This window comes from Numenius arquata, chromosome 2 (genome assembly GCF_964106895.1).
Source record: "Numenius arquata chromosome 2, bNumArq3.hap1.1, whole genome shotgun sequence".
In the NCBI taxonomy this organism is placed as follows: Eukaryota; Metazoa; Chordata; class Aves; order Charadriiformes; family Scolopacidae; genus Numenius; species Numenius arquata.
This window is the reverse complement of record NC_133577.1, coordinates 41,914,622-41,939,750: the sequence shown is the minus strand read 5'-3', so window position 1 is coordinate 41,939,750 and position 25,129 is coordinate 41,914,622. Positions and strand designations below refer to the sequence as shown.

Here is a 25,129-nt window from a genome sequence, read left to right as displayed (position 1 = left end):
TCACATGCACCATCCTCCCACAATATATTAGAAGGCTTTTAGATGTCAAAGAATGACAAATAAGCCCAAGACAGTGATTTGGTAGATTCTATTTGCGCTTACCCCTGGGACCAGTGCTTTGCACAGAAGTTAAAAAACAGACAAACAACCCCATCCTAATTTATAGAGAGCAGAATTCACTTCAGGCTGGTAGACCTCTGATTGCCCACCACTAGGGAGAGTTTCTTATGATTGTTATTGGTTAAAACCATTTATATTTGTGTGTCCTGTGCCTCTAGTGTCTCCAGATGGAAACCTTTGCTAAACCAAACCATTGCATAGGACCAGAAGCAGGAAAGAGTGAAGGTGTTGGAGTGAAGTGGCACGTATCCTCCTGAGCCTCCCACTAAAATCTATCTCTGTATTTGTCAAGCAGTATGCACACCTGCATCTCCTCTTCTGTGAAATCCATCTCCATGAGTTCAGTTACCTTCAGCAAGGTCAAATCTAAGTATTTTGGATTCATAAAACTGATAATTCCCACTGATCTTGTCAGCTTCAAATGTGTTGGCAAACAAGACCTGCTGTCATTTCCTCAAACATATACAGAACAGTAAGACTTTCCAGTAGTAATCCTTAAGTATTTTATCTGGGGTAAATGGAAAGAAGATATCAAGACTTCCCTGTGTCTTCCCCTTCCTTATACTCACTTTCTGTTCTTCAGAGAACTCAGAATCGGCAAAACCATATCAACACCACTGCAGTACAAGTGTGTGTGTGCTGAACCTTTTTCTTACTATGTTGTTTCAGTATCACAGGATAACCCCTGTGCATAGCGATTCCACCTTTGGGGACTGAAATTGATTTTCCTTATCTTAGCATGTAAAGATCTGACCTTTAGAAGCATTAGCTGCCAGAGCATAGCAGCACCAGATGTGGAAAACATGAACGTAACAGCTTTTAAAGAGCTGGAAATGTATTTTAAGGTCTATTAGTATTGACACAGAGTGGTGAGCTACATACTGAGTTGGTTTGTTCTCATTCAGTGCACCCTTGCTGCTAGAAGGTAGAGTCTATAGGAAGACTTTTGCTCTTTGTCTTGCATGGTCAAATGTCAGAGGCTCCTCTGTGCTCTCACTTATAATCTGTGTGGATATAGTGGCTTGTCTAGCTTTCTGATCGCACGTCATCAGCTGGTTTGCTAATTTGATATTGGACAAACCATGTGGTCTGCATGGGATAGAGATAAACAATCTCCTGCTGGGTACCTGGCCATGAGTGAAACTCCAAAAGGGGTGACTGTAATGGTCAGCCGTGCTGTTTATATAACTAAAGTCCTGCTGTCTACATCGCTGCATGTAGGAGTTGGCGGAGACAGCACAAGCTTCTATCCTTTTCATTTCCATACTGTTTGACTGTTTACCTTCAGGGCAATACCTGTCTGATGCCTGTTTGACTGAAACATTATCAAGTAATGCAGAAGTTGTGCTGCTTTGAGGAAACTTGTCCCATTCAGTAAGGGCACCGAAGACATCAGCTGAATTGTCAAAACTTGTTTTTTTCATTATATTTATAAACTAATTTTGGTTTACTTTGTGGAAAGAAAAATTGCTTATTGCAGTTTTATTTAAGCAATGTGCTTTCTGTAATTTTGAAAAACAGCTGGTAAATTGACCTCTGATTAAATGGTTCAAAGTATGGGGAAAGAGCATATTTAGACAGTGATTTTTATATTCATTGTAGCCTATTTTTGTTTGACAGGAGGGAAAACTGAAGGAGAGGTCATCAGTATGCTTAGGGGGAGAAGCCAGAATATACCTTTAATGTCTCGTTCACTTTGATACTAGGAAAGTTTCTGAAGGACCTCAACCAAAGTTAAACAGCACGTTAAATGCTGGCGTTCCAGCTCAGCAAGGGGCTGAACATCATATCACTATTGAAATACACAGGACTGGAAAAGGGGAGAGGGACGAGACAGTAGTATTTGTGTTACAGATGGGAAATTATAAGGTGTAGAGACATTTACTGTGTTAGTCTGAAGAAGACTTGGGACCTGAATCGCAGCTGTTAAAATTGTCTTGCCTTTAAGGCACCACTGTAAGTACTGTGCTTAGGCCAGTGAAAACTATTAAGAGCTGCATCTTTTAATTCTGGAATTAGCTACATAATATTTGTTCCATGAGACGGACTGGTCCTATGGCTAGTCAGAAGTTCAGGGTAAATTTTGATTTCTTTCCAGTTGTTCATACTGCTTCTCCACCAGCTTTGATGTGACATTCCCTTTTCTAGCAGGATTGGTCCTATGCCATTAGGCAAACTCTGGATTCTTTCACTGTTGATTGCAAATCTAACAGAAGCCAGCGTGGCTCACGAGTGTTTATTTCTTTGTTTGCACGTTGGCATTACCATTGAACTTCGCCAGTGAGAGAGTTTGCCAGGACTGAACACAAAATGTAAATGAAAGTAGATGTATTGTTGGAAACACTGGTAAACAGTTTCTGCGCGGCTGTATGTCAATGCAGACGGGGGGCATATGATGAAATTACTCTTGTTTTGCTATAAGAGCTCTGAAACACGCTGCAGTTTCACTCCCTGAATAACCCATAGGCTGAATCTAAAAATCACATTTTTCATTAAAATGGCCTTGTTTGTGCCTCTTGCCAGTCATGATTGTCTGGCTGAGCAGGGACATTGGCTTTGACACCAAGTGTATGAGGGCTGCCTGTAGGAGGTTGAAATTCTAGTTTCCGACCTGATTTATAAGTGGTTTATACTTTAAGCTTTCCTGTTTAATAGTTAAATAAACTGTTTAATGTTTAAAAAGTAAAATTCTTCTGATAATTAAACCAGTATGTAGGAAAAAAGCTGAGCACAGCCACATCTTGGCTGAGCCTTTCAGTGTGTTCCCACAGTTCTGATCCCAGTCCTGCTATGAATGAGCTCCTGGTGGCAGAGCACTGTGGAAAGCCCATGCAACCCAGCGCTGTGAGCACTCACCTCATGATTGTATTTTTATATCCACTTGTCTCCTGTTCACACAAGAGACTGACAAGATGGTGGGGAGCACGCTGCAGGGAAAAATACTGAATAGTGTTGGGGAGGCAGATACACGGCCTGGCAGAATTTTTGATCTGCTTTTTTCTGCTATTGCTGTGTTACTGTGTAAATCCAAAACTGGAAGATGATTTACACAGACCACATGTGTCACCTTGACTTCATGTTCTGCCCTGGAATACACCCTGTTCATGGCACTCTGACACTCTGGAAATTATAAGGGTACTCAAATAGTGACAGTAATCAAAATAACCTACTTTTAGCTATCAAGGATATCTGGCTCTTTCATATTGCCTGTGGGTCACATCACTAAGATCTACACTTGGTTCTAGGTAAAACAGTGTTTTGTTTTCCTTTTTACTACAAATAATGCAGCACAGGAGTGGGAGTCAAGGGAGTCAGAAAGTAAGAACCCTGCTGACAGAAGCTCCTTGCCCTGCAGCAGCCTTCTACAGGTTATCGGGAAAAGTCTTTTCCTCTTGCTGCATTCAGAACATCTTAGAAAAATCTTGCAACAACATATCATAGGGTAATCATAAAGAGAAGATGACAGCATGTATCTGGCAAATAGCCAGAATAAGAGGGTGAATTGCATACTTTCTGTTTGTTTCTGTGATGTGTACAGCATCTTCAAAAGCAGGGTAATAAGTTCTTATAGCTGTGAGAGGCAGAGGTGAAGTTGAGTGTGTAATTCAGCCTCAATGCTATCAAGGTGAATATTATGAGCAGCCCATAGCAGAACGGCTGCAGCTTGAAGTAGCAAAACAATACAAAGTGTTTTTGGGGAGGGGAAAAAATCCCTAATCAAAAAAGCAAGTGCGTGTGGATGGAGATCAAAAAGCAAGGCTGTAGATGGAGATCCTGGCTGATTAAAAAGTTGCAGTGTTAGTCAAGGGTGTTGAAGTGGGCAAAATAAAAAACCATTAGTCACCAAGTACCAAAAGCAAGGTACGGATTTGATCAGCCTCAGGATAGTTCACATGTGAAGATGGGAAAAACAAGTAGGCAAGAAGAAATGGAGATAGGCAATTTTAGGAGCTCCTGAGAAAGGGTGAGGGATGTTACTGTCTTGAAAATTGCTGGTGGCTGCTTTGTGACAGTGTCTTCTAAGCTCATTAGCAAATTAATGATGATTTTACTGGCACTTTGCTGAATCTTTTCTTGCATTTAGCATTTTTGTTTACTCCCACTTTATTGGAAGGGGTTGTTCAGGAATGCTAATTCTTTAAAAAAAGTAAATAAAAAATAAAAAAATATATAGACCCCTGAATACTTTCTGCCATGCAGCCATGATCCAGAAATGACCATCAGTGATTCCATCTGGATTTCTCTGCTTTTTGAGCAGAGGCCTCCATGCATCATATACCCTGCTGTTTATAGAGGTGGCTGTACATATGGCATGGAATCTCGGCCAGGGTTTGAAACTGCCTGTACTATGCAGGCACAGTGGGAGCCTTAGGAATTGAACTTCGTTTATGGAAGTTTTCCATGGGTCTTGGAGATGCCCTGGCTTTCTGTGGCCAGAAAAGACGGCTAAGCACAGAGGCTGGGAAACAGCCAGGTGAGGTACTGGTAGCAAACAACCTCTTTTTTTATTAACATAGTTGATTAAAAAAAGCTGCCTTTTCTTGCTTTGCTGAACAGTACGTTGTGAAATACCTGAGGTTTCCCTGTGACCCTTTGACAGTCAGGAAGCACATGTAGCCCTAGTTATAATTAACTATTGCATGAAATATATCATGTAGTACTCATGTTAAAATAGTGAGCAATTCAGGTGAAAGAGAATCTGATCTCTAGCCTAGAGGAGGATCCTGTGATCGAGAAAGAAAAGAAACAGTCTTCTAAGATCACCCTTTCTAGAATAGGCTTTCCTGCATGAGTGACAATAATTACGTGTGGTGGTGTTTATTCTGGCTTTCCTAGATGGTTAAAATCCTGCTGGTTTTTACATCTTCTATTGGCCCCTAGTAGGTAGACCCTTCTCTCCAAGCATAGTTTGCAGGGGATACTCAAGATAAAAGTTGCTCCCAAGAAGCAAGCCTGAATCCTCTCTTTGGCTCTTATATGTTATGCCCGGAAAAGCAACCGTGAGGTTGTTTTTGTCATCGTTGAGGGTGTAGGGACAGTCCGAAAATTCATGTGCAAGCTCCCTGCAGGCCCGGGCCTGGTGACTCTGGAGTCTTCTGATTGCCATGTACCTCACAGCTGGAGCAGGAGTCATCTTTTTATGACCAAGGTTAAGACTGCAGACAGAAAAATGGTGCCTTCGAGGTGGATGTGTTATGACATGCAGGAGCCAACTGCTTTGTTCTGAGCCCTCCCATTGGCTTATACTCAAATGTCACTAACATTGGTGTGTTGACTCCTGTGAAACGAGGGTGGTAGATGCTGTCTTGTTACATGGAACTTCATTACTATCACTATGGTCTTTTCAGCAGCCTCAGCAGAACTGCCAAAAATATAGAAAGGCAGGGCTGACTGACAGCTTTTGCTCCTCAAGGTGATCTGTGTGGATAGATGTCAGGGAAAATTGACAGCAACATCTGAAGGGTCATTATCTCAGATCATCTTCTTCTGTGATGTGCAGGCTCTACTCTCTCAAGCAGTTTTCATTAGTAGTTTATCTACTGCAGTAATTAAAAAGTACAGTTCTATACAGTACAACTTACTGCTATCCACAGCTGATGGCCTGGTCCTGATGGCTTGTTCTTTCCTGAATTCAGTGGTGTCTTGCTTCACACTAGGGTGATTGTGAGCAGGCTCAGGATGACGCAAACTGAAAGGCAGCTTGTAAAGGATTTCCCTGGCATGGGAAGATTTGCAGGCTCGACCAGACCTCCCAGAGCCTGGCTCTTGAAGCCGGGCAGAGGCTGATGTAGTTGTTGGGGGATGGTGCTGCCTGTCTGCAAAGAAGGTTAAGGTCAACCAAAATGGTCTTGCTCTTGAGTTGGGGGTCTGTATTATGGTCTCGGTGTAGACACAGTTGGCCTGTTCTCAAGTCTTACACAGAACCAGCAAGACTGTTGTGTGCACCCTTTGTACATACATGGAGCTCTTCTTTCAGAAGGTCACAAAGAACTTTATATGTTCAAGTACACACTTTGTAGATGAAGCCCAGAAATAGTGATCCCTGAAGATTAAAAAGCTAATCAGAGACAGAGCAGAGAACTTAACTAACACTCTTATCAGCTCCTTTGTCATTTTTCCTAATGGGTGTCTGCGAAAAAAACAACATTAAAGTAACATTTACAGATGGCTGATTTTGAAGTGTAAACATCTAAACTCACACATTAACTTTCTGCCTACCATTGACCAACTTTTTGATATGTTTGTTTCCAGGAACACCTGTCTGGTTCTTTGTGAAAATTGCTCCAATTCGAAATGAGCAGGATAAAGTGGTTTTATTTCTTTGCACTTTCAATGACATAACGGCTTTCAAGCAGCCCATTGAGGATGATTCATGTAAAGGTTTGTCTTTTTCACAATTATCTATTAATGCTGCTTCTGTTTGTTTGCTCTGGTCTTGAAAGAGCTGAAGTCCTTTAAATACCAAAACCGAAGAATTAGATGTTAAAATAGCCTGTAGCTATGCCACTGGGGACTGCATTTGTGCAAGGAATGGTTGCTGGTTTCTTAAGCGAATTGGCTCTGGCCTGCACCAGAAAGGGTCATTGCTAATGAAACCCCCAAGTGCTTCAGGAAGCAGAGTTTACTTAGCAAATAGGTGCTGCTCTTCCTTTTAAATTCATTATTAATCCACACTCCAGCATAGCCTTCAAGTAGTCACAGTGTTGCTAAACAACCTCTTTGATGTCAGAGGGAACTGAAGGGTCTTGGGCCCTGCACAAATTGTGCGTGACACTGTATGCAAAAACTGAGAAATTAACCCTGTCTGAGTCTAGGAAAGTTCTCAATAATTTCATTTTGCCTGACTTCCTGTTATTTACTATTATTATGGGGTTCTTTAATATAAAATTCTGGACTAATTTCCTGTAATGTATGTGAAGAGATTCCCATTGTCTTAAGTTGGATCGGGTTTAAGCTGTCCTGGTGAGTGCAGTAGCATTGCTGTGTCTTGCTGTTAACCCTTTGCTGAGTTACACCCTGGAAACCTGAAAGCAAACTCAGTTGTGCCAGCACAAACTTGCGCTCAGGTTCAGATCCTATCAGAAACAGACCTTTTGTACCCATATGGAGAATCACAGAGACTTGCGTCCTCTGGGGTAAAAAAAGACGTAAGTTCTCCTGTTGTTTGCATTTTTGTAGTATTTAATAATATTTGTAGTATTAAATTAAACAGGAAACTTACTGTGAAGGTGAACTGATTTACATTTTTTCTCAAAATGTTATTCTTTAAAAACGTAGTTTCTCAAAGTGGAAACACCTGTTACCATAAAAAAGGAAGTACAACCTTGAGAAACTTAGCCTCTTCCAGGCTATGTGGATTATTTTTTTCTCTTTTTAATGCTATTTGTTTGGTTCTTCATTGCTTTAATAAAACTAAAAAATGTATCTTGTCGGAAAGGTTGGGTCTACAATATCTTTTTCCCTGCATAGTGGACTTCATTGTATCCTGATGAGGACTGACAGCAGAGATAAATCAGCATGATGCAGTAAAGCTGGCTTTCGTTTATTTGCTGGGAGTGAAGGCCCTTGCTGCATTTAGTCAGTTGATAAATAGTACTTTCAGTTGGGGGGGTTGCTGTGCCTTTTCTCCTTTTCTCTTTGCTTTCACACAAGAGCTTTAATGTGATAGTGATATGCACTCTTGTGAAAAGAGTTTGTGCTTTGCTTTCAACACAGGGAAACACTGTAACTTTTTTGTTTTCAAGAGAATATGTTGAAGGAAAAGTACCCCAATTTTTTTTTTTTTTTTTTAAATCTCCTTTGGATCTTGAATTTATGCTGTTCTTACAGTGATGATGGTAATTTTTAGCAGTTCCATATCTAAAGTAATATAAGCACTGAAGCTACACATAAATGCACCAAGTTGCAGAGGAGTTAAGATGATAATCAAAATTTCTTCATCTGGCCCACGGAAACTGACTAAGTGACTTCCAAAAGTTGCAGACAGAGCAGAAGAACTGGGCATATTATTTAAAGGCCACTGACTCCTTCTCCGAATGCTATGACTTTATAGTCATAGAAGAGTTCATGCACTGAGTCTTCCAAATATTGTTTCTCAATATCCTAAAATTAATGAAGTTGCACCAGTTTCATGCTGGTAAAGCAACTCTGTTGCTGTGTACACAAAACAAACATGATAAACAGAACATGCAGTTTCCTTTATATCTGTTTATCCCCTATGCCAGCCTTTGTTCCATAAGTTACTTGCTGTAGGCTAGCTTTGGAATTTTGATGCATGCATCTCAGCAAGTGGTATTGTATCAGTCACTTAATGATTAGATGGGCAATTTCTTGGAAAAGAAGAGCTGATTTGTCAAACAATTAAAGAATTTTACATGCATGACCATGTCTTTAATATTAGATCTCATTGCACAATTGTATACTGTGAGGGGGCGGGGAAAGGCAGGTATGGTGTGTCAGACAATTGTCTGCAGTGGACTCTAGGATTCATGGAAGGGAAAAACATTTCTAGAAGATCTAAAAAAGGTAAAATTGTATCAGCTTCCTCTTAGAATTATTGCTTTTAGAGACCTGAGCTTTGCAGAGGCATATTCTTTGTACCATGTACAACTTTACATAGGAATCTTGTAGCATGCTTTTGAAGGATAGCAATTTTCATAGGAATATTTCTCGTATTCTAAAACCAAATGAACTCCTAATCTGAAAACCTAAAACTGTGAATTTAGAGATTTATTGTTTAATTGAAACAACTGAAAACTGATTGTTAGATCAATTATTTTTCCTTCTTTCACCTTCAATCAGCCTTTATCAACTAGTTTTCTTTTACAGTGTTTGGATGTAAAATAATTTTCCTGTGCATATGACCACTTAATATGCAATATAATATGCAACAGACTGCCTGCAAATGCAGATATTATATTAACATATGTGCATAGTTGCAGACTGGCATAGCATAAAGTATTTGAGTTTTTCAAAATCAATGCCTGTATGTCTATGTAAAGACAAATTTTACGTAGTACAAGAACATGGTCAATTTAAAGAGCAACTACTCTGTCAGACTAAACCTGCTTAGCTGTGGTGTATCTTAGTTTTCTATCACCTGCTGGCAATTTCAAGCATTATTGTTCAGCTGCAAAAGATGTAGTGACTCCTTGAGTGAAAAGTGTTGAGCTCTAATGACAGTTGTTTGACTTGTACACAAAGGTGAATAGGCATTTTTTTTCCTGACGGTGACTCAGAGAAATAGAAGGTGGCAGTACCATTTTTCATTCTTAGTGATTTTTTTTTAATTATAATTTCAGACATGGGAATAGATGAAACAAAAAAATACTTCTAAAATAATATAAAAAATAGACTTCTAGCTGTAGCTTCTTTGTTATTTGATTCAGGTAATTTACTAGGTGTTTATTTTATGACTGACATAGAAGTTAAGTAAATTTGCTTTTAAATACAGCAGCTTTAAAAATAGTGCATTCTAAATAAAACAACTTAAAAATAGTGTGTCAGTGATGATATGATACAATATTTTTAAACAGCCTCTTTCCACTCTTCCCCGTATGCTTGCCCCTTTAAACAATCAGGAAAAAATAGGTTTACTAGAATAGAAGTAGGCAAAATCAAGCTATAGCATAGCTAAATTTGGCTTATGAAGTGGTAGGTCACCTTCTCAGCTGAATTTTAAAGTATATGCTATATTTAGAATTCATGCATTTTGACTGTATATGTCTTTTTTGGTTGAGATCTAACACCAAGTATGAAATGTTAGAGAATAGTGTGGAATGTATAACTTTACGAAAACATTACTTTGTGCAGACAAATAGAATCTGTGCATGTTCTCTGAGTAGCTACTAAGAAGTTTGCCTGAGCAGGTTTTGCATGTATGAATACAATGTGAACATATTCAGATGCAGCTATGCTGCTTTGTAAAAGTTTGGAAATTATGCTTTGGATCCTATTTTTTGTTTTTATACAAAAAGGTGATCAAATTTCTCAGGTGATCAACACTGAATCATATGGCAGAATGATTGTTAGCCTCCTACCTATTGTAACATCCTGTGTTTTGTAGCAATCATTAGTTATCATCTCCTCTGCAGAAGAAGCTTTATTTCATGTTGCAGCTAAGCTGTCCTTTATATCACAAGTGGGACTACACAAAAAATAATATTTTGATTGCCTCCTTCATCTTAATTCAGGGAAAACTCCAAGTGTTTCCTTTTTTCCTTTTTGTTTTTTGTGGGTTTTTTTGTTGCTGTCTAATTTTTTGTTCTGTTTTTAAAGATGTATTTATATGAGCAGAGCCAGTGTTTGAAATATTTTGATTAAGTTACACTCTACTTTCATCTGGATGAAATGTTTTCTTAAAAAAGGAAACAAATGAAAGGGAAGTGGTGAGTATATTAAAAAACTTTGGTATGCTTTTCCAGTCCAGATGGAAAAATAAGACAGTTTTAGTCATGAAGTTTCAAAGAGAAGGAGCATTAAGACTGCAGAGAGGCATATGGCTGTAAGCAGGAATCTTTGATATGCAAGAAAACAAAGGTGGTTTGAGTGTAGGTGAGAACTGCTAGAATCCTGATTTACACACATTTACACAGTTCTGTCTGAACGATAAACTCGTCACCAAATGAACTTATTCTCTAGCACCTTGTTCTAACTCTAGGGGTTGTGTAAATCATGGATCAGCAACTTGATAACAAGAATTCTGTAACTGCCACACTTCCTAATGTTTGAATTTACAATTCATCATTATCAAATTGAGAAGAGTGGTAGGAAACAAATAGCTACCTACAAATAAATAATGAATGTTGTTGTGGATTGAGTATAAGCAGATCATGCTCACCTCAAAGTACAGAAAATTGGTTTATTCAGCTTAAGAGCAGTGTTAAATGAAGCTTCAGTGTCTCAATGAGTTAAACGTCCCATCAAAAAGATGTATTTCAATGCCATGTTTCTTCATGAAACAAAGCTCAGGGGACAGTTTTTGTCCCTGTTGTAGGCATCTTGTCTTCTTGGGTGTTTCCAGAAGCAGTTTCTATTCAGCTTTTTGCAATGAAGTGTTGGGAAACTGAAAGAGCCTCATGGAATGCAGAACAGATGAAATCAGTGCTGGAAATCTTGAAGGCTCTTCATCCTTTTGAAGCTGGAGATGTTTTAGTGCCATCTCATTGCTTTTGCATGATGTTTTCTGCAGAACTGGAGAAGGAGACCAAACAATGACAGAGACACAGGCAAGCACAACCATGGGGCTGTCATCCAGCTACATGTTTTGTTCCTGAGTTCGAGCTCTCTTCTCTGCAACGTGAACTTCTGTCTAATTGAGGAATATATATGCCTATATGAAAATTAACTAGGGCCATTAGATTTCAATTTAATTTATATCTTCTCTATTTCAAGAGGAAAAAAATGGATGTAGGGATATACCAATTGCTTGTGTTGAAAGAGAACTTCTAAGCCATATCATCTGCCCCCCCGTCCTAGCAGGACTAGCATCATTATATTCCTACACCACTTTGAAACCTAGTTTCTTGTCTTGTAAAACTCCATCTCCTTCCTGTAATCAGCTCCATGACCCTTAGAATTTAATGTTTATGTTCTCTCCTGTGGCATTATTTTACCCATCTTCACTGGATAAATATCTGACTTACTCTAGGCTATATCTGTCCTTAGGCTTCTGGAGGAAAAGTTACAATAAATTCAACAGGTACTGCTGTCTTTTCAACCTGTATTGGATAAGTTATCATTCAATAGGATTAGTACTGGCATTCTCTCTCATTTTCATTTTCTTTTTCCTATGCCACAATCTGCAGGTCCACTGTAATTATACTTAAAAGTTCCCACATTTTTCTCTTCCTTTCACGAACACACAAAAGGCAATACGAGATGGAGAGTGTTCTGTCCTAAAGATGAGATCCATACACCTGGGACATTTGCACAGTGATTCAATGCCTGGTTTTAGGCATGCGTAACTCCAAGCTGAGCTCCCATGTGTTGTATTCAATGTGTGGAGAAAGTTAGAGTATATACTCCCAGCCTGCCATTTTCTGATCAGCACCGATTCGAAAAGCCCAGCTAAAAAGCCCGGCCTCTTGAGACAGTCTCTTGCCTGTACAGTTAGGTTGTTTTTAAATTGGAGTTTGGACTATGTTGTAAGAGATCTCATGGTCATGGGAAAAGTTCATTCATGTACCATTTATGCACCCAGAAATGAGATTAGCAACATGTAGGGCAGGGGGGTTGCTTACAAGGGATACCGGGGACAGAGGAATGGGTTAAGCTGTACCTTTCAAAAGGACATGACAGTTGGGGAGAGGGGGAGGTACCTGAAGGTGCTCGGCATTCATAGCCACAAACCAAGCCACAGAGATGTCTGGCAGTGCTTTTGTGCAACAAAGCTCAGGCGAGGTGCTTCCTTTTCCTCCTCTCTCACTTTGTCTGAATAGCACAATTCTTAGAAAACTCCATGGCAGGAAGAAAATAGACACTGAAAGTTTGTCCTCATGTTTTGAAGCTTATTTTGAAGCATGAAAATGCCCTACCTGTTTTGAATTAACGAAAGGGGATGCCTATATTAGCTGGCATTAAAAACATTACGTGTCTGGTAAGGGAAGCAGATTCCAACTTCTGTCATGTGAAGCTCCAACTCTGTCGTCTTTTGTCGCCAGGGCTGCCGTTTGCAAGCAAGCCCTGTCGGGCTGCCGCCGGCGCGGCGGCCTCGCTTCAGCACCACGGCCAGCACCGCGGGCGCTGCGCCGCCGCACCCCTCTCCCGGGGCCGGGAAACGGGGCGAGCGCTTCAATCCTCTTGGAACATATCCCCCCTCGGGCCTCCTCCGTCGGGACTTACATCGCTGGAATATATATCGATGCTTGTAGCCTTCTCCCATGGTCCTGTAAAACAGGAAGAAAATGTACTAGTGCTCACATAAGTTTGCGAAAGCAAAGTTTCAGGTTGCTGTAGTTGTGTTGGCTTTACAAAGGCTAGTCTGATTTATATCAGCTGAAGATTAGCTATTACCAGTGGTTTCCCCACCTGATCCATTCTTTTAACCTCTACTGGCTTTACTCTGAAGATAGTAAGGTCTTCAAGCCTTAGCCTATCAATTGTATCAGGATTTCTTCATGTACAGTAGAGAAAGAACACTCTTTATAAATGTATTTAAAAAAAAAAAAACACAAAACAACAAACCCAATCCACCAAAACCCACCACCTTCCATGGAAATCTGTTGTGAGCAATCAAGTGCCTTGGACAGGTTTATAACAGATACAAACTGACTTCACTTGAGGTTCTGTCACGTTGATTTATTTCTCTGATAAATAGTCCTTTAGTATAGTAGCTAATCTTACATGGGTTTATCAGGAAAGATCTGGCTTCCTGAATGGAAATCATTCAATGTGCTTGCTGCTGAATACTGCCTGAAAATGTTGGCTAATTCTACTCAACTTACTGGTGACAGACTTGCTTTAAAATGTGCTTTAAGGCATAAGAAAATCTTCCATTTTATTCTTGATAATGGAGAGATGTGATGAATTTGGTTCTCCCCTTTAATAAATGGGGTGTTTTTGCATATTCTTACAAGAGAAAATGCTAAACTCTCTTTTCAGGTCTGCCCTGAAAAACCTTGTTCAGTACTGGATCCATGGAATTTGTTTATTTTTTGTGCTCACCTCTGAAATTACTAAATATGTTTCTGCAAAATCCATAAAAATTAGATGTCAAACAAGGATATATTCAAAGTACTGGGCATTATTTTAACTACTCATGTTCCTGTACTTGTCATCGACCACTTTTAGGTTAAACTCCAAACTGGTCTTAAAAAATAGTCATGCTAGTAGTAACATTTCGTTTGGTGACGAAGCATAATGTGAAAGGAACTTTTCCCAGAACCAGGTTCTCATTAAGAACTGAATCTGCAAAGCACTGAGCATCCTCAGTTAGAGTAGGAGGTGAGACTGCTCAATGATTCCCAGGTAGTGCTAGTATTTTTCAAGATTGAGACTAAATGGACTGATGCTTTCCTTTCAGAGTACCAAAAATATCCAGATGTATACTCTGCCTGACTTTCTGTTATGGCAAAGTACTGCTCATAAAGGTTATAGTTATAACTAGCTCTTATGACTTTTGTTTAAGGCCTTCTATTTTGAGGGGTATTTGAAATGACTGTAAAAAATACCCTGAATCAAAATTCAGCATATGACTCCACTGCCAGAAGCTGCTAAATGTTTTATTAGAGTTCAAGAAAATTTATTTGTATATTTTCCCCTTTTGTTTAGAGAGGATAAAATTAATGATTTTGTTTTGCTTTATCTGCCCTGCTTTTTATTATCTTATGTATGTTTCTCTGTATACGCCAGAGCTATGCTTAACACATCTGAGGCCAGATTCGCTTCTGCCACAGGCAACTGTAATTTTTGTTGTGCGTGATTCTAGTTTTACATCTTGATTAGTCTGAATGTCTTCTGCTGTGTTGTGAAATCCAAATCTGACCATTGGATTTAATAGAAGATTATTGTAAAGTGGACATTTATCCTTACAAAAGATGCAGTTCATGTAAGAGCACTCTTGTAGAGCCATTGCATACAAAGTCACTGCAGTCATGGGTTTTATTAATTTACCACCCTAACATCTAATTTGTGACTTGCTTTCATCTGGTACTTGGTTACATTATACTCCCTTGTGGTCAGTACTAAAGCAGATTGCTCTGGTTTAACTTTTTTTTTTTTTTTTTTAGTTATGAGAGACTTTGTGGTACGCTTGCAGATTTTTTTGGTAATGTGTATAATCTTGCATGTTTTCTCAAGGTTGGGGAAAGTTTGCTCGCTTGACACGTGCCCTCACAAGCAGCCGAGGCGTGCTGCAGCAACTTGCTCCGAGTGTGCAGAAAGGAGAGAACGTTCACAAGCATTCACGACTTGCTGAGGTAACGTTTTCTTTCCCTGAGAAACCATAAAGAAATGCTTTTAACCTTTGTGGGTACATAGTCCCTACATGAGCCAAGAACTGTCTGTCCCCCTTGGCCTGAGAATCTGAAGCTTGGTGGCACGCATGGGAACTCAGAATATGGCATGTGCTGTGAAATGTGTCCCATGACAATGGAATAGAAATAGGTGTCAAAAAACTTCATGTAACCTAATTACAGTGTTGTGTTCCATATCTCAGAATGGCATTATTATTTAAATAATAATTTCTTGCTTAGTTTCTATTCTGCTGAGGATCTCAGTGTTAGTAGGATCTTGGACTATTCACTTATGTAAAATCGAGGTGAGAAAAACTCAGGGTAGTACAGAAGGATATTCTGGAGAATCCTTGATACGGTTGTTCTCTGCATTCATTTATGTCTAGTTCTTTTTCAGTGGGATCCCAATCCTGCTTTACAAACTGGTTAAAACATACGTTTGAGTTACTGGTTTTACAGACAGAACAGCTGTGAGATGCCACAAGCAACACTGCAGACAGATTAGAAAAATGAAACACTGTGATTTAAGTAGACCCTCAAAGTTTTGAGGAAATCTCCATGTGGAGAAGGCTCCTTGAAGCACTTAGGGTTTTAGGGCTTTCACCACGAGGGGGAGAGACTGTCCCATGTTTCCTGTAGCTGCTTCCTGGGCCAGTGGCAGGGTCTCCCTGGCCTAAAAACAGTTTAGGGCAACTCTTGATATGGTGTTAATGACAGCATGGCCAATATAAGATGGCACTCTTGTATCACCTATTGAGGTGAATGCCATGGTGGCAACTGTGACTCTTGTCATTAATTCTTAATCTTCCTGTGTAGCTGGAAGTGTCTGCCATTGATGGGCTCCATGAGGTCTCCATATAGTCAGTACTCTGTTAATTTTGCCCTGTATATGTCTTAGTTTCTATGCAAAATAAAAAACTCCCACCCAGACCTGTACTATTACCACATGTCATGATGAAATTCTCACAGACAGGAGCTTACCTATTCAGTATTTAATACAGATGCTCTCAAGAATGGAAAACTGATTGCTGTTGGAAGTGCAGAAATAACATAGATCATACTAGCAGAGAGGAGGGGCAGACATTCACATGGACACTATACTGTAGGAATACCATGTGATTATCACATGTCCACCCTGAAGTTACTTTAGTGTCCTGGAATTTGTACAAGCCTCCCTCCTAATCCCACTCAAGGCTTAACATCAAATAATCCTTCCTCCCTTTAGATGTCTATCCTTGAATTTTAGTTCACACTAAAATGTAGGCAGTAGAATGTAAGGCAGAAGGTCTCAAGTGATTCTGTTTGGCTCAGTGAACCTCTGGACCTAAGTGACTATACATTACTGAAACTTCTTGCAAGCTGATATGCTCAACAGGTCTTTGCAAGTATTCTAACTGGCTCAGCTGCTTGACTCATTACAAATAATAAAGGGCAAGTGTATAGTTTACATGTCTGAAATGAGTTTCTTTAATTGCAGACTGAATATTGCAGTCATTATTTTAAAAAGAACATTAGCCCCAGCTGTGATGTTAGATACCTTGTTGTGTATCTGCCGTAATTCCACTTAAGTCAATAGAACCACACTAGAGAAAAGCAGAGTGCAGATATCATACAGACAAGCCCGCTGTTCTTCCTTTGAAGACATGTGGGGTGCCAGGCTTCTTATTCTGGAAAGATCTCTCGATAGTATTGAACATGGGATCTCTAACTGTTCCCTGTTGTATTTTCAACATTTTTTTTCTTTATCTCTGCAGTAGCTTATTTGAAATCTTAAGTTCAAATTAAAATTCATCCTTTTTCTTTTCCTACTCACTATAGCATTTCACATCAATCTTGTTTGCTTGAGAAGGCTCTTAATTTATTGGGGTATTATTCATGTTGCTCTTAGTTCTTTATCACTTATATTTTTGAATATCTGAGGAGTCAGCTGTGTCCTATAACCTGGTGTTGTACAAACACAAAACAGGAGCCTGCCACAAAAGCTTACAATTTCTTTAACTGTTTATGAAATATTAGCTTAAGAAAGGTGTTAGTGACAAACCTCTTTGTTTTATTCACAGGCTGTGGGTAATACAAGCAATGTCTGTTTAGCCACAGTCTCCAACTTTTGCCAGTATATGTAGATTTGTTTAGCCTGACTTCTCTATTACCAGTCATATGAAAACTGCTTAAACTAATTATGCAATTAATGCAAGGGTGTTAGGTAACTCTGAGAGTACGTTTTGCAAAAAGAATATAAAGTAATTGATATATTTCTGTGGCTTTATCACCAAAGAGATGATTGTATGATTGTAGGAATCATTCCTCCTGATCACTGCATAGTACACGTGTCCTCTGCATCTAAGGTGTTAGCTGATGTATTCTGTATTTACCAGGCAGTTCTGGGTAAACAAGATTGTGTCATAATTTAAAAAATGTGATAGTTATGAGACATAAAAGCAGAAAAATTGTAATGGTGCTTAGCAGCACTGCTTAATAATGGAAGTTCTGGCATTTTTTTTTTCTAAACCTTGTTTACTAGGGACTTATAACTGCCATTAAAATCTACTTCAAGTTGAGGCTTAGCACCTAGCCCTTGGCTTGGGAGCAATTTGTGTGGGTTCCTGTGAAAACAAAAGCAAGGGAGAGTGAGAGAAAGCAAATATTTGTGGTTGAAAACACAAAAGGGAGAGATTAAGCTGAAAATGAGTGATTGTGTGGGTTTTTTTTTTCCCAGTCGTGCAGTCTTAAAAATCAATAAATCATCGTAACCACTTTTTGATGCACTTCTATGAGTCCTGACTAGTGATATATTCACCATTTTTTAACAAATCTAGGATGATTTTTTTTTAATTTTGTTATGTTAAAAAAAAATGAATGCAGCCTTGTGAAACCCATGATGAAATTTGTCATTTCTGCTCTTGAAATAATATTCTCCGTCTTTAGAGAGCTATTAAAACATCATGCGTCATTACCACAAATAATAAAGGCAGATAATACAACTGTAGTGGCTGATGAATCATAAGTAATTGGAATAATACTTTCATTAATAACTTTCTGAAACAAATATTTCTTTTACTATGGTATAACTGCCTAATAGAGAAAGATCTTCCAAAACCAGGGCTGTTTCCTTCTTCTAGAAAATGATAGTAATAGAATATTTGTTCAGTGCACATGGGTTGAAGCTCAGCATATTGGTTTATATAGTTGTGTACATTTTCTTCATGGTTATTTTTATATTTGTCTCTTGGGTTTTTCTCCTCTCCAGGAGAAGTACCTTTACGAGAAGTTTGAATCTAGTGAGTTCATGTGGGGGGGTAACCACACCTGACTGCTTCAGGTTTATAGCTCCTAATATCCAGATGACTTGTGTGTGTCTAGAAGGAAGATGAAGAAATAGGCTGCGTGTGGCCCTTGGTGTGAAAAGTGGCAAAAAGAGCTCTTCTAACGTCCAGTGCAGCAACCTGACAAAATCTAGAGTTTTAGCACTAAGCGGTGTGGACCTCTTTTCGTTATTTCTGTACAGCAGTGAGCTCTATTGTTGTACTTAATGCTAAAAATGCTTGCTTGTTCTCTGAGATAATTAAGCTTCGTTATAGGGTTTTTTCTCTTCCTTCAATGAAAAGAAGAATTTGATGCCTTTGAACACTCTTGATTGGTAGTCCCAGAAGCTGCAAGATCTTTGCTAATCTGTAGAGCAAGTTGCCTTTCCCACAAGAGGTAGTGTGAGCTGGGACAATGCTCTTATTCCATCTCAAGCTGTGAAATGACAGTTCATCTCTCTATCAATGCCAGCAAGATCTTGGAGTGGTTTTACAAGGTGTGCATTAATGATGTAGTGAGAGGGAGCCAGGGCTAGAACTTGTTACCCCCACCCCACCCAAACAAAAGACTGGAGACACCCCAGGCTTGCTGCAGGTGGCTTTCTCCACTTTGGGAGTGGTTGGTATCCCTACATCATTCCCTGATGCCCATCTCCTGTCCTGTCCCTGCCCTTCTTTTCAATTCACACCCATGCTGCTGGTGCATATCCTTCTACTGGAGACCAGCTAAAGTCGTGGCCCCTGGTCATTTTAAATAGCCATTGGTAGAGCTTAACCAGAGACTCCAAGGTGGTGGTGGAAGTTCAAAAGACTTATTAATAAGGTCGGTAGCCATTTGGATAGTTTAGAGTACATTTGCTTTCTAAATAAAAACAGAAGGAGACATAGATCCTGTTATTTTCCTGTGATGTAGCCCTTTGAATCTCAAACAAGTTAGGGGAGAGTGCTTTGTACTTGGTGATGACATTTTAAAACGCTGAAGCAGCAAAGTAGTTTATTTTGTTAATGAGTTGAAACTAGAAGTCTGTTTTTCTCTGCTTTCTGTTCAGTTTTGCATCCCTGCAGTTCCACTGGCTTTACTGTAATTATTTTTGATTTACAGCAAAACAATGGACACTGTAATTTAGCCCGTTCTTTATTGACAAACAGAGATTGTTCTTACCTTTGTTCCTGCTATTCAGGTATATGGGAATACGTTATTACATTTTCCATTAACTTTAGTTTTGATGATGCAAAATTTCCATGAGTTCTTGGAGTACAAAGAAACCAGTGGTGGCCAAAATGGAGTGCGTTTTACAATTCTTAGTCTAGAATTTATGTATATATAAGAATGAGTCTGACAAGAACTAGCAAATTTTTTTTTCAGTGCTTCATGGTTGAAGCTCCTATGCTGATTAAGATGGTTACCAAAATGTTTAACTTTTTCATATCATATCAGAGGCTACAAAAATAAGCTTTAGGAGATGTGATTCCAAAAGCATCAATTATGTTTTCACCTTGCATTTCAGGGGTGATACAGTCTCCCCCCGCTAGTAAGATCTCAGCATTACAACTGAAATCCAGTTAACTGACTAAAAAATGTTACTACATGATAAAAAGTGCTTAGTTTTGCTCATTGGTTATTCCAGTGAGTGAATATTGCAGAGAAGTCTCCTTGCCCAGAGAAGATTATTTCAGGCTTGGGATCTTAAGAGCTGCTACTCATGCAAATCTTCATAAAAGCCAGTAATAGCTCAGTGCTTTCTAACTGATTCAGGTACTGCCACGACGTACAAAAGGGAGAGCAGGAGATATTTGCAATTTTGAACTTGGGCTAGAGCTTTTGTCAAGAAAAGACATCCTAATGTTCGTCGCTGGAGCTGCAGAAAAGCCCTGAAGTACACACACTGAGTGCACAATCTATGCCTCTTCCAGTCACTATCAGTGACTTCTAGGGACTTCATTGGCTGGCCAGTGCCTCCTGCAGGGAAGAAGCTGCTTCTGTCTTGTACTACTTCCAGCTCCTCTCACCACAAAGTGACTTTTACTTTTTTTTTTATTTTTTTTTTTGGTAATATGGAGAACCTGGGTGAATAAATGTGAGGAGTGGCAGAGAACTTAATACTGCAGTGGACATGTCTGAGTCCTAGTTAGGTCTGCAAGGGTTCTACTTAGGGGAAAATGTTCCTTTTCCCTCTTTACTGTCATTCTAGAAACTCAGTGAAACAAAAATACTCATTTATCTCAATTTTTTTTTTTTTTTTTTTTTCTCCAGACTGTTGATGCCTCAGTGGTAACATGCAGGTCTCTCTGAGCAGGTCGTGCTGGAGAACATACTAGACTCAAAGTCAGCAGGCTTGCAACTCCCACTGTCATTTACACATGGGCAAGGGCCTGTGATCTGACAGTGTCTCACTTCTGTTGTGCGCAACAGTACGTGATTATGTGAGGTTCAAAGCAGCAGGGAACTTGATCTGAGGCTGTTTTGTCCAAGTAGGACTCTTGTAGCTGATTGTTTTCTTTTGTCCTCTTTGGCTTAATCTCTTGGAAAAAAGCCCACCAGTTCACAAAAAAAAAAAAAAAAAAAAATAAAAAGTGCTCAGAAAGGCCTGCAGATAAAAATGCGTGTCTAAATAATTGACGTTAAAAAAGCTGAGATAAAGAGCATGAAAGGAAGTCAACCTCCTATTATAGCTCTGTTGTCTGATCTTTTCCCTGAGAAGGTGGCTGTTTAATTTCCTTCCCTGCTCCCTATTGCTCTTAACTCTGTGTAAATAAATGTGAAAAAGGAACCATGCTCCTAAATAGTTCTCCCAGGTTCTATGAGTTTGGCATTAGCAAACACATCTCACTCAAGCAAACCTTTATCTTCCTTTCAGGTTTCACCTGTAACTCATCCAGGGAAAATTTCATTTTAAAATTTAACTTATCTTTATTTAGAGACAGTTCCTTCATGTTGGTTTCACCCTCATGTATACTGATAGATGTAAGCAAACACATTCTCGTTCATAGGTATGTAAAAGAAACTTTATTTCCCAAGAATTGAATACATGATCATATGCTTTTTGCACTAGTGTGCAGAACTGGGGTGATAGTAGGCTTAAAATAGGCAGCATTGACTGAGATTGCAGTTATGCAAAACACTTGGTGCGTGTGCTGAGCTTGAGGTCCGGGGTTTAAAACACGTGCTGACAGATCATCTTTTGCTGTCGCACTTTTTTGAATTCAGACCGAACTGCATTGTAACTCGACTGTACACCATCAGGTAGTGAAGACAGTAATCTTCTCTCAGTGAAAAGTTAGAGTTCAAAATAAGTTTATTGAAGCTAATGATAGTTATCCATGGGCTTTGGTCCTGCTTAGCCCAGAGAAGAGGAACAAAAGGGCCGTGTGTTCATGACAGATTGTATGTAGTGTAAGACTATTTCAGATACAATATAGTGAAGAGTTAAACAGACAATGTTGAAAAACAGTGTGGTCCAGTGGGCCCGGTGCTGGACTGGAACTTGGAAATTGCAATATTGTTCCTGGTTTTGCCATTGATTTCTATTTGCAACTGCTTTCCTGCCCATCATTTATCTGTCTCGTGCATTTAAACTGCTGAAGGAGCTGTCTCTTCTCTAAATGTCTTGGAGACCCAGCACATCAGGCTTAGTGTCAAAAAATAATTAATGGCATTAAAAAAAACAACAACTGTTCTTAGGTTGATGCTGGTTTGTTTAACAGAATACTTATCCTGACTTGCTTTACCGTTTGGTGGTGACAAGAAGGAGTTAGTGGACATATATTTTTATCAACTGTTGTACTAAGCTTGAGAATCTATAATGTGAATAACAACATTAAAAAATTAAGCACGTCTTCTTTTTCTCCTGAAATCTCTGTGACTACAGGTATTGCAACTGGGCTCTGAAATTCTCCCGCAGTACAAACAAGAGGCACCAAAGACTCCGCCACATATAATTTTGCATTATTGTGTTTTCAAGACTACCTGGGACTGGATCATCTTGATTTTAACCTTCTACACTGCTATTTTGGTCCCTTACAACGTCTCCTTTAAAACCAAACAGAACAATGTGGCATGGCTAGTAGTCGACAGCATTGTAGATGTCATTTTTTTGGTAGACATTGTGCTTAATTTCCATACCACCTTTGTGGGGCCAGCAGGAGAGGTGATCTCTGACCCAAAGCTGATTCGCATGAATTACTTGAAGACCTGGTTCGTGATCGATCTGCTCTCATGCTTGCCATATGATGTCATCAATGCATTTGAGAACGTCGATGAGGTCAGTATACTAGTTCCACTTCCACTCATTAATCATTACATAATGGTTGGGGGGAGGTGGTGGAGAGAAGAAAGAAGTGTATGCTTTTAACTATATTGAATTAGTGTATGTATGCCTCTATTACCTGCCCTCAGCGCACATAGAAGTTTGCTTATGAGTCCTAACCAGACGGGTTCGTCTTTAGCTGCACTGGGAGAGGCTGAGGTTTTTGGTGTCAGAAATCTGTGTTTATTTTCCTTCATTCTCCATCCTCAGAGTTCAGGAGGACAGGCAGAAGCAGACAGCAGAATCTCTGTACAGCACTGAGGAAAACTGCTTGATCTGACTTGCCATGAATAGCTTGAACTGCTGGGTCAGGATCATTTCTTGGGGCAGGGTTCTCTTGCTTTCACTGTTGACCAAACAGGGTATGTCTGCTGATGGCAATTCTTCACATGAACAATTGGGAAGTATAATACACTTTTCTCAGCTGCTTCTAATACAATATAGCAGGTGGCAGAGGGACAGGCAGTGACTCACTAAATCTTAGACCGCCAGAAAGTACTGTGTGGGCATCTGGTGATCCATGCAGCATTGTTTGGCAGCAGTTGTTTCAGAGGAAGGTGAAGCAATTGAAGATGCTGTTTTGATGCTTGTTTGGTAATTCCATAGTTAGAAGAAAGGATAGGGAGAAATCTGGAAATCTAGGCTCTTTCTTAATTCTTGCTTATTTCTTTGGGAACAGGTAACAAGCCAGCAAAAGAACTAACATTCAGACACTTAAAACCACAATAATATTCTGTTTGAAATGCATGTTCTCCTATTAGATCAGGCCACCAAGAAAATATTCCTAAACTAAATATATTAAGGTTCCATGCCTAAATAGTTCAGAGAGTTAATGAATTGTTAATAAAATCTTAAAGAGGATTCCAGCAGTCCACTTTCTAATTACATGTTATAAAACCTGTACCATCAACTAATCAAGTGTCTGTATTTACCTGTGACACATACTAAACCTGTAACATACCTACACATCTCATCAGTGCTCAGTATTTAATTTTTAGCCTGAAAAATGTGATTTTTATGAATTCCTTTAAAATACACCCGTGTTATAAAGGACAACCTAGCTATTAAAAGAAAATTATGCTAAGTGAAACATACCTACACATCTCATCAGTGCTCAGTATTTAATTTTTAGCCTGAAAAATGTGATTTTTATGAATTCCTTTAAAATACGCCCGTGTTATAAAGGACAACCTAGCTATTAAAAGAAAGTTATGCTAAGTGAAACATCTGGGTAAAAACATAAAACCGCATTACTTTTGTAAAAATACACTACATAGGCTTTTATCAGATTTAAAGTATTTTTCTCAATGACTTGAGGACAAGTAGACAAACTATTGAATGTAGTTGAAAAAACATGATGTTATTTGATATTTAATTCCCTAGAGAGGTTTTCTTTTAATATAAAGCTACAGACTGAAATAACACAAATGAGATCAAGCAAGAAAGCCTTGTGAGACCTGTCCTTAAATATTTGTTTGTCGTAAAAATGACCCAGGCTGCAAAGTACTTGGCAGGGCTTTCACGTCTTACTTTGCAGTGGCGCTGATAAAGCAACAGAGGGAGTGGCCCTATGTCATTTTCTGACATTTATACTGAAAGAGTGTGAAAAAAAAATTAAAGAAAAAAATTTAAAAAAAAAGAGAGGCAAGAGACCAAAAAAAACCAGAAGGAAGCTTTTCTCACCTGCTGCAGATAGTAGCAACCTGCTGCTGATTTTGCTGGAGGAACATTTCATAACTGTAGACTGGTGATGTGACCTACAGAACATCCTCGAGGAAAATGTCTATACCAGTGGCTGTGACAGCCCTTGAGCTGAGCACAGGTGCTTTCAGATTAATGGTAGCAAGTCTTCAGAGAAATTCTTGTTGTGTGAGTTTGAATTTCTCCAGGTTCTCCATCTCAGTGTTGCCTTGTAACAATGAGAAGCTGTTTGGTACTTCAGTTTTCCTGTGGCTCTTCAACAGGCTCCTTAATCAGTATAATGGTGTTAGTCTTAGTTACTCTAGCTATCGTGCCCAAGGAAAAAACAATTTTCTTGGTGCTATCCCTTCAAGAGGGTTTGTCTCTGTTTCCCCTAGTGGGTTCTGACATTTAGCTGGTATAAATCATTGTAGGGTCACTAGAGCAGAGTTTCCACTGGTGTAAATTGCTGTACTTCTATTAAGGGCTCATAGACTGGTTTGCATGACCTGAGGGGCTTTGCCAGTAATGACAGCAGAATAACATAGTGCACATCAGGTGGGGATTTAGGACAGTATATGCTGCTTACTGTTTCATGAGCTGCCTGTAGAGAGAAAGATAGCCTTTTATTAAACAAGAGGGAAAAAAAAAAAAGGGGACATTCAAGGAATCTTGGAAGCAGAAAGGCTTTGCCTTATATCTTCTTATCTGTTGTGTAGAGCGTTCCCTTGTGGGTCAACTCCCTTTCTTTCAAACTTGCTGGTTT

General features: G+C 39.2%; 1 protein-coding gene across 1 annotated transcript in view; it reads left to right on the top strand.

The window, feature by feature from the left end:
- The window catches only part of KCNH1 (potassium voltage-gated channel subfamily H member 1), a 182,251-nt gene that overhangs the window by 18,224 nt on the left and 138,898 nt on the right, over window positions 1-25,129 (top strand). Inside the window, exons 4-6 of the mRNA XM_074164863.1 lie at window positions 6,373-6,501; window positions 14,920-15,038; window positions 22,246-22,638. Coding sequence (XP_074020964.1) covers window positions 6,373-6,501; window positions 14,920-15,038; window positions 22,246-22,638 — 641 coding nt within the window. The remainder of the gene's footprint in view (window positions 1-6,372; window positions 6,502-14,919; window positions 15,039-22,245; window positions 22,639-25,129) is intronic.